Raw genomic sequence first — 19,673 nt, 5'->3', positions numbered from 1 at the left:
GTCCCAGGTTCGATTCCCCACCGGGTCACTGTCTGTGCGGAGTCTGCACGTTCTCCCCGTGTCTGCGTGGGTTTCCTCCGGGTGCTCCGGTTTCCTCCCACAAGTCCCGAAAGACGTGCTGTTAGGTGAATTGGACATTCTGAATTCTCCCTCTCTGACCCGAACAGGCGTTGTGAAGCAACGGTGCTAACCACCATCGTCCATCTCAGAATGCAGCCTCTTATTTCTTCTGGGCCGGAATGTTTTGGGCTCCGGGCGTGCACACTCAGTGGATCTGGAAGCAGGCGCGGGACACGCTCGTCCATGGTCAGATCCGGAGCATAATTTCTTACTGACTGAACAATTAACGTAGAACATAGAACATTACCGCGCAGTACAGGCCCTTCGGCCCTCAATGTTGCGCCGACCTGTGAAACCACTCTAAAGCCCATCTACACTATTCCCATATCGCCCATATGTCTATCCAATGACCATTTGAATGCCCTTAGTGTTGGCGAGTCCACTACTGTTGCAGGCAGGGCATTCCACGCCCTTACTACTCCCTGAGTAAAGAACCTACCTCTGACATCTGTCCTATATCTATCTCCCCTCAATTTAAAGCTATGTCCCCTCGTGCTAGACATCACCATCCGAGGAAAAAGGCTCTTACTGTCCACCCTATCCAATCCTCTGATCATCTTGTATGCCTCAATTAAGTCACCTCTTAACCTTCTTCTCTCTAACAAAAACAGCCTCAAGTCCCTCAGCCTTTCCTCATAAGATCTTCCCTCCATACCAGGCAATATTCTGGTAAATCTCCATTGCACCATTTCCAGTGCTTCCACATCCTTCCTATAATGCGGCGACCAGAATTGCACGCAATACTCCAAATGCGGCCGCACCAGAGTTTTGTACGGCTGCAACATGACCTCATGGCTCCGAAACTCAATCCCTCTACCAATAAAAGCTAACACACCGTACTGGTGTGTTACTGGTTCTCAACCTGGGTGGCAACTTTCAGGGATCTATGTACATGGACACCGAGATCCCTCTGCTCATCCACACTACTAAGAATCTTACCATTAGACCACTACTCTGTCTTCCTGTTATTCCTTCCAAAATGAATCACCTCACACTTTTCTGCATTAAACTCCATTTGCCACCTCTCAGCCCAGCGCTGCAGCTTATCTATGTCCCTCTGTAACTTGTAACATCCTTCCGCACTGTCCACAACTCCACCGACTTTAGTGTCATCTGCAAATGTACTCACCCATCCTTCAACGCCCTCCTCCAGGTCATTTATAAAAATGACAAACAGCAACGGCCCCAAAACAGATCCTTGTGGTACACCACTAGTAACTGGACTCCAGTCTGAACATTTCACATCAACCACCACCCTTTGTCTTCTTCCAGCTAGCCAATTTCTGATCCAAACTGCTAAATCACCCTGAATCCCATGCCTCCATATTTTCTGCAGTAGGCTACCGTGGGGAACCCTATCAAAAGCTTTACTGAAATCCATATACACCACATCAACTGCTTTACCCTCATCCACCTGTTTAGTAACCTTCTCAAAGAACTCAATAAGGTTTGTGAGGCACGACCTACCCTTAACAAAACCGTGTTGACTATCTCTAATCAAATTATTCCTTTCCAGATGATTATAAATCCTATCTCTTATAAACTTTTCCAAGACTTTGCCCACAACAGAAGTAAGGCTCACTGGTCTATAGTTACTGGGGTTGTCTCTACTCCCCTTCTTGAACAAGGGGACAACATTTGCTATCCTCCAGTCTTCTGGCACTCTTCCTGTAGACAAAGTTGACATAAAGATCAAAGACAAAGGCTTAGCAATCTCCTCCCAGAGAATCCTAGGATAAATCCCATCCAGCCCAGGGGACTTATCTATTTTCACACTTTCCAGAATTGCTAACACCTCCTCCTTATGAACCTCAAGTCCTTCTAGTCTAGTGGCCTGAATCTCAGTATTCTCCTCGACAACATTGTCTTTTTCCTGTGTGAATACTGATGAAAAATATTCATTTAGCACCTCTCCTATCTCCTCGGACTCCACGCACAACTTCCCACTACTGTCCTTGACTGGCCGTACTCTTACCCTAGTCATTTTTTTATTCCTGACATATCTATAGAAAGCTTTAGGGTTATCCTAGATCCTACCTGCCAAAGACTTCTCATGTCCCCTCCTGGCTCTTCTTAGCTCTCTCTTTAGGTCCTTCCTAGCTAACTTGTAACTCTTGAGCGCCCTAACTGAACCTTCATGTCTCATCTTTACATCAGCCTCCTTCTTCCTCTTGACAAGTGTTTTGACTGCTTTAGTAAACCACGTTTCCCTCGCTCGACCACATCCTCCCTGCCTGACAGGTACATACTTATCAAGGACACGCAGTAGCTGTTCCTTGAACAAGCTCCACATTTCCATTGTGCCCATCCCCTGCAGTTTTCCTCTCCATCCGATGCATCCTAAGTCTTGCCTCATCGCATCATAATTGCCTTTCCCCCAGATATAACTCTTGCCCTGCGGTATATACATATCCATTTCCATCACTAAAGTAAACGTAATCGAATTCTGGACACTATCACCAAAGTGCTCACCTACCTCCAAATCTAACACCTGTCCTGGTTCATTACCCAGTACCAAATCCAAAATGGCCTCGCCTCTCGTTGGCCTATCTACATACTGTGTCAGAAACCCTCCTGCACACATTGGACAAAAACGGACCCATCTAAAGGACTCGAACTATCGCGTTTGCAGTCAATATTTGGAAAGGTAAAGTCTCCCATAACAACTACCCTGTTGCTTTCGCTCCTATCCAGTATCATCTTTGCAATCCTTTCCTCTACATCTCTGGAACTTTTCGGAGGCCTCTCCAAAATCCCTAACAGGGTGACTTCTCCTTTCCTGTTTCTAACCTCAGCCCCTACTACCTCAGTAGACAAGTCCTCATCAAACGTCCTTTCTGCCACCGTAATACTGTCCTTGACTAACAATGCCACCCCTCCCCCTCTTTTACCACCTTCCCTGAGCTTACTGAAATATCTAAACCCCGACACCTGTAACAACCATTCCTGTCCCTGCTCTATCCATGTCTCTGAAATGGTCACAACATCGAATTCCCAGGTACCAACCCATGCCGCAAGTTCACCCACCTAATTCCGGATGCTCCTGGCATTGAAGTAGACACACTTTAAACCACCTTCCTGCCTGCCGGTACACTCCTGCAACTTTGAAACCTTACTCATGACCTCACTACTCTCAACCTCCTGTATACTGGAGCTACAATTCAGGTTCCCCAGCCCCCTGCTGAACTAGTTTAAACCCTCCCGAAGAGCATTAGCAAATGTCCCCTCCAGGATATTGGTACCCCTCTGGTCCAGATGTAGACCATCCCGTTTGTCGAGGTCCCACCGAGAATGAGCCCCAATTATCCAGAAATCTGAAACCTTCCCTCCTGCACCATCCCTGTAGCCACGTGTTTAATTGCTCTCTCTCTCTATTCCTCGTCTCGCTATCACGTGGCACGGGTAACAACCCAGAGATAATAACTCTGTTTGTTCTAGCTCGAAGATTCCACCCTAACTCCCTGAATTCCTGCCTTACATCCCTATCCCTTTTCCTACCTATGTCGTTGGTACCTATGTGGACCACGACTTGGGGCTGCTCCCCGTCCCCCTTAAAGATCCCGAAAACACGATCCGAGACATCACGCACCCTGGCACCTGGGAGGCAACACACCAACCGTGAGTCTCTCTCGTTCCCACAGAATCTCCTATCTGTCCCCCTAACTATGGAGTCTCCAATTACTAATGCTCTACTCCTCTCCCCCCTTCCCTTCTGAGCAACAGGGACAGACTCTGTGCCAGAGGCCTGTACCCCATGGCTTACCCCTGGTAAGTCCCCCCCCCAACAGTATCCAAAGCGGTATACTTGTTACTAAGGGGAACGACGACAGGGGATCCCTGTACTGACTGCTTCCTCCCAGCCCCTCTCACCGACACCCATCTATCTTCATTCTTCGGGGTAACTACATCCCTGAAGCTTCTATCTATGACCACCTCTGCCTCCCGAATGATCCGAAGTTCATCCAGCTCCAGCTCCAGTTCCCTAACGCGGTTTCTGAGGAACTGGAGATGGGTGCACTTCCCACAGATGAAATCAGCAGGGACACTGACGGCGTCCCTCGCCTCAAACATTCTGCAGGAGGAACATTGCACTGCCTTCCCCGCCATCCCCTCTAGAGAAAACAAGAAAAAGAAAGAAAGAGCTTACGCAACGTGACACTCACAGACTGGGCAACTGTCGGGGAGGACGGGCACCCAGGGCAGGGAGGGCAGGAAGAGGGCGGGCACCCAGGGCAGGGAGGGTGTGGGCTGGTGTTTGTAATGTGCTCCCTCAGGGGGGCAGTGTCTGCGGAGCTGTTTCGGGGGGGGGGGGCAGTGTCTGCGGAGCTGTCTCGGGGGGACAGTATCTGCGGAGGGCGGCAGTGTCTGTGGAGCTGTCTCGGGGGGGGGGTGGCAGTGTCTGCGGAGCTCCCTCAGGGGGGCAGTGTCTGCGGAGCTCCCTCAGGGGGGCAGTGTCTGCGGAGCTGTGTCGGGGGGGGGGGCAGTGTCTGCGGAGCTCCCTCAGGGGGGCAGTGTCTGCGGAGCTGTCTCAGGGGGGACAGTGTCTGCGGAGCTCCCTCAGGGGGGCAGTGTCTGCGGAGCTCCCTCAGGGGGGCAGTGTCTGCGGAGCTGTCTCGGGGGGGGGGCAGTGTCTGGGGAGCTGTCTCGGGGGGACAGTGTCTGCGGAGCTCCCTCAGGGGGGCAGTGTCTGCGGAGCTGTCTCGGGGGGGCAGTGTCTGCGGAGCTGTCTCGGGGGGGCAGTGTCTGCGGAGCTGTCTCGGGGGGGGGCAGTGTCTGCGGAGCTGTCTCGGGGGGGGCAGTGTCTGCGGAGCTCCCTCAGGGGGGCAGTGTCTGCGAAGCTCCCTCAGGGGGGCAGTGTCTGCGGAGCTGTCTCGGGGGGGGGGGGGCAGTGTCTGCGGAGCTCCCTCAGGGGGCAGAGTCTGCGGAGCTGTCTCGGGGGGGCAGTGTCTGCGGAGCTCCCTCAGTGGGGCAGTGTCTGCGGAGCTCCCTCAGGGGGGCAGTGTCTGCGGAGCTGTCTCGGGGGGGCAGTGTCTGCGGAGCTCCCTCAGGGGGGCAGTGTCTGCGGAGCTGTCTCGGGGGGGCAGTGTCTGCGGAGCTGTCTCGGGGGGGCAGTGTCTGCGGAACTCCCTCGGGGGGGCAGTGTCTGCGGAGCTCCCTTGGGGGGGCAGTGCCTGCGGAGCTGTCTCGGGGGGGGGCAGTGTCTGCGGAGCTCCCTCAGGGGGGCAGTGTCTGCGGAGCTGTCTCGGGGGGGGGGGCAGTGTCTGCGGAGCTGTCTCGGGGGGGGGCAGTGTCTGCGGAGCTGTCTCGGGGGCAGTGTCTGCGAAGCTCCCTCAGGGGGGCAGTGTCTGCGGAGCTGTCTCGGGGGGGGCAGTGTCTGCGGAGCTCCCTCAGGGGGGCAGAGTCTGCGGAGCTGTCTCGGGGGGGCAGTGTCTGCGGAGCTCCCTCAGGGGGGCAGTGTCTGCGGAGCTGTCTCGGGGGGCAGTGTCTACGGAGCTCCCTCAGGGGGGCAGTGTCTGCGGAGCTGTCTCGGGGGGGCAGTGTCTGCGGAGCTCCCTCAGGGGGGCAGTGTCTGCGGAGCTGTCTCGGGGGGCAGTGTCTGCGGAGCTCCCTCGGGGGGGCAGTGTCTGCGGAGCTGTCTCGGGGGGGGGGCAGTGTCTGCGGAGCTGTCTCGGGGGGGGGCAGTGTCTGCAGAGCTGCCTCAGGGGGGCAGTGTCTGCGGAGCTGTCTCAGGGGGGCAGTGTCTGCGGAGCTGTCTCGGGGGGGGGGCAGTGTCTGCGGAGCTCCCTCAGGGGGGGGCAGTGTCTGCGGAACTCCCTCAGGGGGGCAGTGTCTGCGGAGCTCCCTCAGGGGGGCAGTGTCTGCGGAGCTCCCTCAGGGGGGCAGTGTCTGCGGATCTGTCTCAGGGAGCTGCTGACCCACGAAAAATAAATATTGATGTTCAGATTGTGCCACGAGTATCTGGGCAGCAAAATCAAACCCAGAGCTCAGTCCCCACACACATTGGTTCATGTTGTTTCAGCCCTGACGGTTCACTCCGCCCTGGATCCAGGCGGCTGCTGCAGTATAAATGCCGCTTGCCAATCAGCACAGCCGCCAGAACAGGCCGATGGCCCACTTGGTATTGGGGGTCAGTTAGCCCCTGAACGGGCTAAATCACCCGCTTGAGCCGGAAGCATGCCCGCCAACCAAAATATTGGGTCTCGCCCACGCAACCCAAAGATGTGCCGGGTGGGTGGATTGGCCACGCTAAATTGCCCCTTCATTAGGAAAAAAATTAAAAAGAAAAAAGAAGTTCAGAATTCAGCAGAGGACAAAGGAATTGATTAGGAAAAGGAAAATAGAGTATGATAGTGGGGTCATAAAAACTAACATTAAAAGTTTCTACAGGTACGTGAAGAGAAAAAGACTGATGAAGACAAATGCAGGTCCCTTACTGTCAGAAACAGGGGAATGTATAACAGGCGACAAGGAAATGGCTGAGCAACTAAACACATACTTTGGTTCTGTCTTCACAAAGGAGGACACAAATCAGACAGCAGAATTGTTGGAGAACACAGTGTTTAATGAGAGGGACAAACCAAAGGAGGTCAATATTAGGAGAGAAACGGTGCAGAAAATTGATGGGATTGAAGTGCAATAAATCCCAGGGCCTAATAATCTGCATCCCAGAGTACTTAAGGAACAGCATAATCAAAGACTCCTCCCACCCGGCTTATCCACTCTTCCAACTTCTTCCATCTTTTGCAGGAAATACAAAAGTCTGAGAACACGCACATCAGACTCAAAAACAGCTTCTTCCCCGCTGCTACCAGACTCCTGAATGACCCTCGTATGGACTGAACTGATCTCTCCACACATCTTCTCTACTGAGTAATTCTACACTCCCGTATGCTTCACCCGCTGTCTGTGTCTATGTATTTACATTATGGTATTTATGTATGTCCTGTGTTTTTTTCATGTATAGAATGATCTGTCTGGACTGTACACTGAACAATACTTTTCACTGTACCTTGGTACACGTGACAATAAACAAATCCATTGCTAAAAAAGAGGGAAAATCGACCGTGGATATCTAAGGAAATAAGGGAGAGTATCAAATTGAAGGATACTTGCATACAAAGTGGCAAAAATTAGTGGGAGACCAGAGGATTGGGAAATCTTTATGGGGCAACAGAAAGCTACTAAAAAAGCTGTAAAGAAGAGTAAGATAGATTATGAGAGTAAACTTGCTCCAAATATAAAAACAGATAGTAAAAGTTTCTACAAATATATAAAACAAAAAAGAGTGGCTAAGGTAAATATTGGTCCTTTAGAGGATGAGAAGGGAGATTTAATAATGGGAGATGAGGAAATGGCTGAGGAACTGAACAGGTTTTTTGGGTCGGTCTTCACAGTGGACGACACAAATAACATGCCAGTGACTGATAGAAATGAGGCTATGACAGGTGAGGACCTTGAGAGGATTATTATCACTAAGGAGGTAGTGATGGGCAAGCTAATGGGGCTAAAGGTAGACAAGTCTCCTGGCCCTGATGGAATGCATCCCAGTGTGCTAAAAGAGATGGCTAGGGAAATTGCAAATGCATTAGTGATAATTTACCAAAATTCACTAGACTCTGGGGTGGTCCCAGCATATTGGAAATTAGCAAACGTGACACCACTGTTTAAAAAAGGAGGTAGGCAGAAAGTGGGTAATTATAGGCCAGTGAGCTTAACTTCGGTAGTAGGGAAGATGCTGGAATCTATCATCAAGGAAGAAATAGCGAGGCATCTGGATGGAAATTATCCCATTGGGCAGACGCAGCATGGGTTCATAAAGGGCAGGTCGTGCCTAACTAATTTAGTGGAATTTTCTGAGGACATTATCAGTGCAGTAGATAGCGGGGAGCCAATGGATGTGATATATCTGGATTTCCAGAAAGCCTTTGACAAGGTGCCACACAAAAGGTTGCTGCATGAGATAAAGATGCATGGCATTAAGGGGAAAGTAGTAGCATGGATAGAGGATTGGTTAATTAATAGAAAGCAAAGAGTGGGGATTAATAGGTGTTTCTCTGGTTGGCAAACAGTAGCTAGTGGTGTCCCTCAGGGATCAGTGTTGGGCCCACAACTGAAAAATGAAATGAAATGAAAATGAAATGAAATGAAATGAAAATCGCTTATTGTCACGAGTAGGCTTCAATGAAGTTACTGTGAAAAGCCCCTAGTCGCCACATTCCGGCACCTGTTCGGGGAGGCTGGTACTGGAATTCAACCGTGCTGCTGGCCTGCCTTGGTCTGCTTTCAAAGCCAGCTATTTAGCCCAGTGTGCTAAACCAGCCCCGAGTAAACTGTTCACAATTTACATAGATGATTTGGAGTTGGGGACCAAGGGCAATGTGTCCAAGTTTGCAGGCGACACTAAGATGAGTGGTAAAGCAAAAAGTGCAGAGGATACCGGAAGTCTGCAGAGGGATTTGGATAGGTTAAGTGAATGGGCTAGGGTCTGGCAGATGGAATACAATGTTGACAAATGTGAGGTTATCCATTTTGGAAGGAATAATTTTAAATAAAATATTAAAACATATGCTGCTGTGGAGAGAGACCTGGGTGTGCTAGTGCCTGAGTCGCAAAAAGTTGGTTTACAGGTACAACAGGTGATTAAGAAGGCAAATGGAATTTTGTCCTTCATTGCTAGAGGGATGGAGTTTATGACTAGCGAGGTTATGCTGCAATTGTATAAGGTGTTACTGCGGCCACACCTGGAGTATTGTGTTCAGTTTTGGTCTCCTTACCTGAGAAAGGACGTACTGGCACTGGAGGGTGTGCAGAGGAGATTCACTAGGTTAATCCCAGAGCTGAAGGGGTTGGATTACGAGGAGAGGTTGAGTAGACTGGGACTGTACTCGTTGGAATTTAGAAGGATGAGGGGGGATCTTATAGAAACATAAGATTATGAAGGGAATAGATAGGATAGATGTGGGTAGGTTGTTTCCACTGGCGGGTGAAAGCAGAACTAGGGGGCATAGCCTCAAAATAAGGGGAAGTAGATTTAGGACTGAGTTTAGGAGGAACTTCTTCACCCAAAGGGTTGTGAATCTATGGAATTCCTTGCCCAGTGAAGCAGTAGAGGCTCCTTCATTAAATGTTTTTAAGATAAAGATAGATAGTTTTTTGAAGAATGAAGGGATTAAGGGTTATGGTGTTCGGGCCGGAAAGTGGAGCTGAGTCCACAAAAGATCAGCCATGATCTCATTGAATGGCGGAGCAGGCTCGAGGGGCCAGATGGCCTACTCCTGCTCCTAGTTCTTATGTTCTTAGAAATGCTTTGGTGGTCATCTTCCAGGATTCTATAGACTCTGGAACAGTTCCTGTAGATTGGAGGGTGGCTAATGTAACCCCACTATTTAAAAAGAGAGGTAGAGAGAAAACAGGGAATTATAGACCAGGAAGCCTGACGTTGGTAGTGGGGAAAATTCTAGAATCCATTGTCAAAGATTTTAGATGTGGAGATTATCATAGATTATCATAGAATTTACAGTGCAGAAGGAGGCCATTCGGCCCATCGAGTCTGCACCGGCTCTTGGAAAGAGCACCCTACCCAAGGTCAACACCTCCACCCTATCCCCATAACCCAGCAACCCGACCCAACACTAAGGGCAATTTTGGACATTAAGGGCAATTTATCATGGCCAATCCACCTAACCTGCACATCTTTGGACTGTGGGAGGAAACCGGAGCACCCGGAGGAAACCCACGCACACACGGGGAGAACGTGCAGACTCTGCACAGACAGTGACCCAAGCCGGAATCGAACCTGGGACCCTGGAGCTGTGAAGCAATTGTGCTAACCACTATGCTACCGTGCTGCCCCGAGATGTTGGTGTTGGACTGGGGTGAGCACAGTAAGAAGTCTTACAACACCAGGTTAAAGTCCAACAGGTTTGTTTTGAATCACTAGCTTTCGGAGTGACTCACCTGAGGAAGGAGCTGTGCTCCGAAAGCTAGTGATTCCAAATAAATCTGTTGGACTTTAACCTGGTGTTGTAAGACTTCTTACTGTACCCAAAGATTTTATAGCACAGCACTTCGAAATAGTGGCAGGATTGGACAGTCAGCATGGAGTTATGAAGTGAAAATCAGGCTTGACAAATCTACTGGAATTCTTTGAGGATGTAACTAGAACAAAGAACAAAGAACAAAGAAAATTACAGCACAGGAACAGGCCCTTCGGCCCTCCCAGTCTGCGGCGATCCAGATCCTTTATCTAAACCTGTCTTCTATTTTCCAAGGATCTACTTCCCTCTGTTCCCCGCCCGTTCATATATCTGTCTAGATGCATCTTAAATGATGCTATCGTGCCCGCCTCTACCACCTCCGCTGGCAAAGTGTTCCAGGCACCCACCACCCTCTGTGTAATCTACTCAACCTTTCTTCATAGCTAGCACCCTCCATATCAGGCAACATCCTGGTGAACCTCCTCTGCACCCTCTCTAAAGCATCCACATCCTTCTGGTAATGTGGCGACCAGAACTGCACGCAGTATTCCAAATGTGGCCTAACCAAAGTCCTATACAACTGTAACATGACCTGCCGACTCTTGTACTCAATACCCCGTCCGATGAAAGCAAGCATGCTGTATGCCTTCTTGACCACTCTATTGACCTGCGTAGCCACCTTCAGGGTACAATGGACCTGAACTCCCAGATCTCTCTGTACATCAATTTTCCCCAGGACTCTTCCATTGACCGTATAGTCCGCTCTTGAATTAGATCTTCCAAAATGCATCTCAAAACTAGTAGAGTTGATGAGGACGAGCCAGTCGATGTGGTATATTTGGACTTTCAGAAGGGTTCAACGAAGTCCCACATGAGAGGTTAGAGGAAAATTAAAGAGCATGGGATTGGGGGCAGTGTATTGAGATGGAGAGAAAACTGGTTGGCAGACAGGAAACAAAGAATAGGAATTAACGGGTCTTTATCAAGTTGGCAGGCAGTAACCAGTGGGGTACCACAGGGATCGGTGCTAGGACCCCAGCTATTCACAATATAATGATTCAGATGAGGGAACTAAATGTAATATCTCCAAATTTGCAGCAGACACCAAGCTGGGTGGGAGGGTGAGCTGTGAGGAGGATACAGAGATCCTTCAGTCTGATTTGGACAAGTTGAGTGAGTGGGCAAATGAATGGCAGCTGCTGTATAATTTGGAGAAATGCGAGGTTATCCACTTTGGTAGCAAAAATGGGAAAGCAGATTATTGTTATTTTGTTATTTACAGCACAGGAGGCCATTCGGCCCATCGTGTCTGCACCGGCTCCCAAAAGAACAACCTAGCCAGTCCCATTCCCCAGCCCTATCTTCATAGCCCTCTGAATTCATCACTTTCAAATATACTCAACCTTTCTTCATAGCTAGCACCCTCCAGACCAGGCAACATCCTGGTGAACCTCCTCTGCACCCTCTCTAAAGCATCCACATCCTTCTGGTAATGTGGCGACCAGAACTGCACGCAGTATTCCAAATGTGGCCGAACCAAAGTCCTATACAACTGTAACATGACCTGCCGACTCTTGTACTCAATACCCCGTCCGATGAAGGCAAGCATGCTGTATGACGTCTTGACCACTCTGTCGACCTGCGCAGCCACCTTCAGGGTACAATGCACCTGAACTCCCAGATCTCTCTGTACATCAATTTTCCCCAGGACTCTTCCATTGACCGTATAGTCCGCTCTTGAATTGGATCTTCCAAAATGCATCGCCTCGCATTTGCCCGGATTGAACTCCATCTGCCATTTCTCCGCCCAACTCTCCAATCTATCTACATTCTGCTGTATTCTCTGACAGTCCTCCTCGCTATCTGCAACTCCACCAATCTTAGTGTCATCTGCAAACTTGCTAATCAGACCACCTATACCTTCCTCCAGATCATTTATGTACATCGCAAACAACAGTGGTCCCAGCACGGATCCCTGTGGAACACCACTGGTCACAGTTCTCCATTTTGAGAAACTCCCTTCCACCATTACTCTCTGTCTCCTGTTGCCCAGCCAGTTCTTTATCCATCTAGCTAGTACACCCTGGGCCCCATGGGACTTCACTTTCTCCATCAGCCTACCATGGGGAACCTTATCAAACGCCTTACTGAAGTCCATGTATATGACATCTACAGCCCTTCCCTCATCAATCAACTTTGTCACTTCCTCAAAGAATTCTATTTAGTTGGTAAGACATGACCTTCCCTGCACAAAACCATGTTGCCTTTCACTGATAAGCCCATTTTCTCCCAAATGTGAATAGATCCGATCCCTCAGTATCTTCTCCAGCAGCTTCCCTACCACTGACGTCAGGCTCACCGGTCTATAATTACCTGGATTATCCCTGCTACCCTTCTTAAACAAGGGGACAACATGAGCAATTCTCCAGTCCTCCGGGACCTCACCCATGCTCAAGGATGCTGCAAAGATATCTGTTAAGGCCCCAGCTATTTCGTCCCTCGCTTCCCTCAGTAACCTGGGATAGATCCCATTCGGACCTGGGGACTTGTCCACCTTAATGCCTTTTAGAATACCCAACACATCCTCCCTCCTTATGCCGACTTGACCTAGAGTATTTAAACATCCATCCTTAGCCTCAACATCCGTCATGTCCCTCTCCTCGGTGAATCCCGATGCAAAGTACTCGTTAAGAATCTCACCCATTTTCTCTGACTCCACGCATAATTTCCTCCTTTGTCTTTGAGTGGGCCAATCCTTTCTCTGGTTACCCTCTTGCTCCTTATATATGAATAAAAGGCTTTGGGATTTTCCTTAACCATGTTTGCTAAAGATATTTCATGACCCTTTTTCGCCCTCTTGATTCCTCGTTTCAGGTTGGTCCTACATCCCCGATATTCTTCCAAAGCTTCGTCTGTCTTCAGTCGCCGAGACCTTATGTATGCTTCCTTTTTCCTCTCAGCTAGCCTCACAATTTCACCCGTCATCTATGGTCCCCTAATCTTGCCATTTCTATCCCTCATTTTCACAGGGACATGTCTGTCCTGCACTCTAATCAACCTCTCTTTATAAGCCTCCCACATATCAAATGTGGATTTACCTTCAAACAGCTGCTCCCAATCCACATTCCCTAGCTCCTGACGAATTCTGGTACAGTTGGCCTTCCCCAATTTAGCACTCTTCCTTTAGGACCACTCTCGTCTTTGTCCATGAGTATTCTAAAACTTATGGAATTGTGATCACTATTCCCAAAGTAATCCCCGACTGAAACTTCAACCACCTGGCCGGGATCATTCCCCAATACCAGGTCCAGTATGGCCCCTTCCCGAGTTGGACTATTTACATACTACTCTAAAAAACTCTCCTGGATGTCCCTTACAAATTCTGCTCCATCGAGACCTCTGACACGGAGTGTATCACAGTCAATGTTGGGAAAATTAAAATCTCCTATCACCACCACCCTGTCCTCCTACATCTTTCCATAATCTGTTTACATATTTGTACCTCTATCTCACGCTCGCTGTTGGGAGGTCCGTAGTACAGCCCCAACATTGTTACCGCACCCTTCCTATTTCTGAGCTCTGCCCATATCGCCTCACTGCTCGAGTCCTCCATAGTGCCCTCCTTCAGCACTAACATCATACTCCCAGGTGCTAATCCAAACCCTAAGTTCATCTGCCTTACCTACTACACTTCTTGCATTAAAACAAATGCACCTCAGACCACCTTTGCGTTCATCATCTGCTCCCTGCCTCCTCTTCCCCTTAGTCACGCTGACTTCATGATCTAGTTCCTTACAGGGTTTAGTTACTACCTCCTTACTGTCCACTAACCTCCTCATTTGGTTCCCACCCCCTGCCACATTAGTTTAAACCTCCCCAACAGCATTAGCAAAAGCACCCCCAAGGACATTGGTTCCAGTCCGGACCAGATGTAGACCGTCCAATTTGGAGTAGTCCCACCTCCCCCAGAACCGTCCCAATGTCCCAAAAATGTGAACCCCTCCCTCCTGCACCATGTCTCAAGCCACGCATTCATCCTGCCTATTCTTTCATTTCTACTCTGACAATCCTGAGATTACTAACTCTGAGGTCCGACTTTTTAACTTGGCTGCTAACTCCCTAAATTCTGCTTGTAGGACCTCATCCCGTTTTTTACCTATATCATTGGTGTCTATATGCACCAATTCGGGAGTCTCGTTTTCGACCACAGAACCGCCGATCTACTCCCCTTACAATTGAATCTCCTAGGACTATACCCCTTCCACTCTTTTTTCCTCCCTCTGTACAGCAGAGCCAGCCACGGTGCCATGAACCTGGCTACTGCTGCCTTCCCCTGGTGAGCCATCTCCCCCAACAGTATCCAAAACGGTATACCTGTTTTGGAGGGAGATGACCGCAGGGGACTCCTGCACTGCCTTCCTGCTTTTTTCCTGCCGAGAGATCTCCAACGTGGGATGAGAGCATGTAGGGTGCTCTGAAGCTCTCGATCCAAGGTGTTGATCAATCTGTTGAGTTGGTGGGTTCCTTGGTCGGATCTGCGGGTAACTGTCTGACGTGTTCCTGGTTGTTGAGTTGTCAGTACACCTCTTTGCAGTAGTCCGTTCTGTTCAGTGTGACGGTGGCCCCTTTGTCTGCTGGTTTGATGACGATGCTGCGGTTGGTCTTGAGAGCGCGGATGGCATTGCGTTGTACTTGGGTGACGTACGGGGCTGTCTTGTGAATGCGACTGATGAATCTGGCATTGGCGCGACTCCTGACAGCTTGAACATACATGTCGAGTCTAGGGCAGCGGCCTTCCGGAGGGGTCCAATTCGACTCTTTCGGTTGTCTCATTGGATTCACTGGCGGCCTCTTGGGGTCTGTGGAAGAATTCCCGGAGCCTCATTCGCCTGATGAATTCCTCCGTGTCTGCCGCGAGACTGATGGGGTCCATTTTGGTGGTGGTGCAGAAATTGAGCCCTCTGCTGAGGACTTCGATTTTGTCTGGTTGAAGGGTGTAGTCCGACAAGTTGGCAATAGATTTCCCTGTATTGTTTTCTACTGTGGTACCAGGGGAGGCTTGGTTGCTGCTGGTGGTGATGCCGAGTTTCCCAAGCTTCCTGTTCTTGGTGTGCATATAGGTGGCATAGTATTGTTGTCTCATCTGTTTGGCGGTGTTCCGCAGCTGGTCTGCTGCGTCCTGAGAGCAAGTTGAGAATATGGCCTCTATCTTGGTGTCCAGGTTGCGTCGTCTGCTGTAGAGCTGGTGTACGAGGTGGTTGAGGAGTGTGAGAGGTGTGACGGCAGAGTCTCTCAGCGTAGTCTGTGTTGTAGGTTGACTTGAGTGGGTTTGTGATCTGTCGCCTTTCGGGATCTTGTCTGCTTTCTTGCAACTTTGTAGAAACTTAATGTCAGTGTCTATATGCACGATCTTCCTGGAGATCCTCTCTACTTTGAGCCGGCAGTTTGCGGTGTCGATGGTAGCCATGATGTGGAGATGCCGGCGTTGGACTGGGGTGAGCACAGTACGAAGTCTCACAACACCAGGTTAAAGTCCAACAGGTTTGTTTCGATGTCACTAGCTTTCGGAGCGCTGCTCCTTCCTCAGGTGAATGGAGAGGTAGGTTGCAGAAACATGTCTCTAGACAAATTCAAAGATGCAAGACTTTGAATGCGAGCATTTGCAGGTAATTAAGTCTTTACAGAGCCAGAGATGGGGTAACCCCAGGTTAAAGAGGTGTGAATTGTGTCAAGCCAGGACAGTTGGTAGGATTAGCATTGTTGCAAAAAGACCATTCACTTCCAAATGTGCATAGATCCTGGGTGGGATTCTCCGACGTGAATCCCACCCCCGCCGACCGCCGAATTCTCCGGCCCCCCCCAAATCCACCCGACGTGAATCGCGCCGCCCGCCTCGGAGAATGGCGAGGACCGGCGCGAAGCAATGGGCCCCGGGGCCGTCCGAATTCTCCAGCCCGCGATGGGCCTCGCGGCCTCGCATTTTAGGCCGGTCCTGCCGGCGTAAATTAAGATAGGTACTTACCGGCGGGACCCGGCTCCGTGGGCGGCCTCCAGGGTCCTCGGGGGGGATCTGGCCCTGGGGGCGCTCCCAGGGTGGCCTGGCCCGTGATCGGAGCCCACCGATCTGCAGGCGGGCCTGTGCCGTGGGGGCACTCTATTCCTCCGCGTCGGCTGCTGTGGACCTCTGCGATGGCCGACACGGAGATGAACCCCCTGCGCATGCACTGGGATGATGCCAACCAACTCGCGCCGGCCGGCGGAGACCCTTTGGCGCCAGTTGGCATGGCATCAAGCCCCTTCCGCGCCGGCCAGCGCGGCGCAAACCACTCCGGCGCTGGCCTAGCCCCTGAAGGTGCGGAGGATACCGGGGCAGCCCGACTCTGGAACGGTTCACGCCACTCCTTTGCGTCGGAGTTTCCCGCCCCGCCTGTTCGTGGAGAATCCCGCCCTCTATCTCTGAGAATCTTTTCCAACAATTTCATTATCACTGACGTCAAACTCACTGGCCTATAATTACCCGGATTATCCTTGCAACCCTTCTTAAATAATGGTACAACATTGGCTATCCTCCAATCCTCTGGGATCTCGCCTGCGGCCAATGAGGACACAAAGATTTCTGTTAGATGCCCAGCGATTTCATCCCTTGTCTCCCTCAGTGATCTGGGAAAGATGCCATCTGGCCCTGGGATTTGTCTACCTTAATGCTTTTTAACACACACTTTCTCCCTCGTAATAACGACCTGTTCTAACGTGTTTACACATCCCTCTGAGACACCACCAATCACCATGTCCCTCTCCTTTGTGAATACCGATGCAAAATACTCATTAAAGGACCTCGCCTACTTCCTCTGATTCTATACATAATTTCCCTCCTTTGTCGTTGAGTAGGCCAACTCTTTCTCTAGATACCCTCTTGTTCCTAAAATACGTATAAAATGCCTTGGGATTTGATGCGCAATCAATTACTCTCGAGACAAGGTGAGTCATAACTAATAGGCTTTAATCTGCTAGAACTGAACCCAGCAGCTTCGATACAGAAAGTGAAGGCTGCTGGGACGGCATTGGTTATTATACTCCGCCTCTCAGGGCGGAGCTATGTACATCAGCCAATGGTAGACTCCTGGGTCTAGCCAATGGTCATCCACCTCTCAGGTACTGCAATACCTGGTATTACCAGAGGATTCTCCTTAATCCTGTCAGCCAAGGACATTTTGTGACCCCTTTTTGCCCTCCTAACTCCCTGTTTGAGCTCTTTTCTACTTTCCCTGTATTCTTCAAGCGCTTCATCTGTTTTTCATTGCCTAGACTTCATGTATGCATCATTTTTCTTTTTGACTATGCTCGCAATTTCCCTGGTCATCCATGGTTCCTGAATCCTGGCTCGCCTGTCTTTCCTTTTCATTGGCACATGCCTGTCCTGCGCTGCCATCAATAGTGCCACTCCCACGTGCCAAATGTGGATTTCCCCTCAAACAGCCTCGCCAAACACCAGCCTCCAAATCCGGCCTAATCTGGTTGTAGTTAGCCTTCCCCCAGTTTAGCACCTTAACCCCAGGACAACACTCGACTTTTCCGTGAGTATCCGAAAGCTTACCGAATTGTGGTCACTGCTGACCACATGTTCTCCCACAGCAACTTTGATGACCTGGCTGGGCTCGTTCCCTAATATTAGGTCCAGTTTAGCCTCCTCTCTAGTTGGACTATCCACATATTATTCCAAAAAACCTTCCAGGACACACTTAACAAATTCCTCACCATCCAGACCCTGAGGAAAATTAAAGTTTCCCACTACAACAATCTATCCACAATCTGCTCACATATCTGTTCTTCAACGTCCCGTGGGCTGTTGGGAGGCCTGTAGTACACCCCCATCATAGTGACTGCCCCCGGGCGGGGTTCTCCGGGAATCGGCGGGGCGGGCAGAAAGGGCGTAGCTGAGTGGCGGGAACCACTCTGGCGTCGGGCCACCCCAAAGGTATGGAATCCCCCGCACCTTCAGGGGCTAGGACGGCACCGGAATGGTTGCCATCCCGCCAGCCGGGGCCGAAGGGCCTCTGCCAGCCGGGGCGGGTCCGCGCACGCGCGGGAGCATCAGCGTCTGCTGATGTCATCCCCGCGCATGTGCATGGGGGGTTCACCTTCGCGCCGGCCATCGCGGAGACATACACGGCCGGCGTGTAGGAATAGAGTGCCCCCACGGCACAGGCCCGCCCGCGGATCTGTGGGCCCCGCCCGCGGGCCAGGCCACTGTGGGAGCACCTCCTGGGGCCAGATCGCCCCGCGCCCCCCCAAGAATCCCGGAGCACGCCCGCGCCGCCAGATCCCGCCGATAAGGGACCAACTCCAATTTATGCCGGCGGGACCGGCATAGAACGGGCAGGACTTCGGCCCTTCGCGGGCTGGAGAATCGCCGGGGGGTGGGGGGGGGGGGGCGCTGCCAGCCGGTGCCGGAGTGCCGGAGAATTCGGCAGCTGGTGGGGGCGGGATTCTCCGACCCCCTGCCGGGTCGGAGAATCGCCGGGGGCCGGCGTGAATCCCGCCCCCCCCTTCCTGTTTCTGAATTCTACCCACAGTGCCTCATGACTTGCTTCTTCCAGTGTGTCCTCCCGCTGTACAGCTGCACAACCTCAACAACTCTCTGAGTGAAGACGTTTCTCCTCATCTCACTCTTAGCTCTCTTGCTGACCATTTTGAAATTGTGATCCGTAGTCACTAACGTACAATTTACATAGATGATTTGGAGTTGGGGACCAAGTGTAATGTGTCAAAGTTTGCAGACGACACTAAGATGAGTGTTGAGCAAAGTCTGCAGAGGGATATAGATAGCCTAAGGGAGGGGGCAAGGGTCTGGCAGATGGAGTTCAATGGTGGAAATTGTGAGGCCTTCCATTCTGGTAGGAACAGCAAAAGGGATTATTATTTAAATGATAAAATATTAAAATATGCTGCTGTGCAGAGAGACCTGGGTGTGCTAGTGCATGAATCGCAAAAAGTTGGTTTGCAGGTGCAGCAGGTGATTAAGAAGGCAAATGGAATGTTGTCCTTCGTTGCTAGAGGGATGGAGTTTAAGACTGGGGAGGTTCTGCTGCAATTGTATAAGGTGTCAGTGAGGCCACACCTGGAGTATTGTGTTCAGTTTTGGTCTCCTTACCTGAGAAAGGATGCACTGGCGCTGGAGGGTGTGCAGAGGAGATTCACCAGGTTGATTCCGCAGTTGAGAGGATGAAAGGATGGCAAATATTTTTGGATATCCTGAGCTTGTTAAAAGTTATCTCTAAATGCACGATGTCTGAGAATTAAAGGGGATTTGTAATCTTTCTTTGACAGTTCTCTAACCTTCGGTACCAAACAGACTGGACCTGCATTTCCAACAAACACCAGGCATTAATGTTGCTGTGTTACATTTGACTGGGTATCAGGGGCAGGACAGTAATTCAGACAGATTCAGGTCCTCCGCGTAGCGATTTCAATTCAGAGTAAACCATCATGTCGACATGTCCTGCTCCTTCTGAAAGCGAAGCCACTGGAAGATGTCACTCTAAGGACAGAACGCATGCAGCAACACAGGCCAGCTGA

At 50.5% G+C, this 19,673-nt stretch overlaps 2 protein-coding genes across 3 annotated transcripts in view; one reads left to right on the top strand and one right to left on the bottom strand.

Moving 5' to 3' along the window:
* The window catches only part of LOC140403813 (small integral membrane protein 45), a 136,366-nt gene that overhangs the window by 116,538 nt on the left and 155 nt on the right, over positions 1-19,673 (bottom strand). Inside the window, exon 1 of one of the 2 annotated variants that reach the window (XM_072491974.1) lies at positions 19,249-19,624. The exons of the other annotated variant lie outside the window; for it this stretch is intronic. The gene's annotated coding sequence lies outside the window, so the exon portion shown is untranslated. Of the gene's footprint in view, positions 1-19,248; positions 19,625-19,673 lie in introns of those variants that run through there. 2 annotated transcript variants of the gene reach the window in all.
* Positions 7,018-19,673, top strand: part of pane1 (proliferation associated nuclear element) — a 68,536-nt gene continuing 55,880 nt past the window's right edge. The window contains exon 1 of the mRNA XM_072491972.1: positions 7,018-7,056. Within this exon, the coding sequence (XP_072348073.1) occupies positions 7,033-7,056 (24 nt within the window). The 5' untranslated portion in view covers positions 7,018-7,032. The remainder of the gene's footprint in view (positions 7,057-19,673) is intronic.

This window comes from Scyliorhinus torazame, chromosome 29 (assembly GCF_047496885.1).
Source record: "Scyliorhinus torazame isolate Kashiwa2021f chromosome 29, sScyTor2.1, whole genome shotgun sequence".
Lineage (NCBI taxonomy): Eukaryota > Metazoa > Chordata > Chondrichthyes > Carcharhiniformes > Scyliorhinidae > Scyliorhinus > Scyliorhinus torazame.
This window is presented reverse-complemented; position numbering and strand designations above follow the sequence as displayed.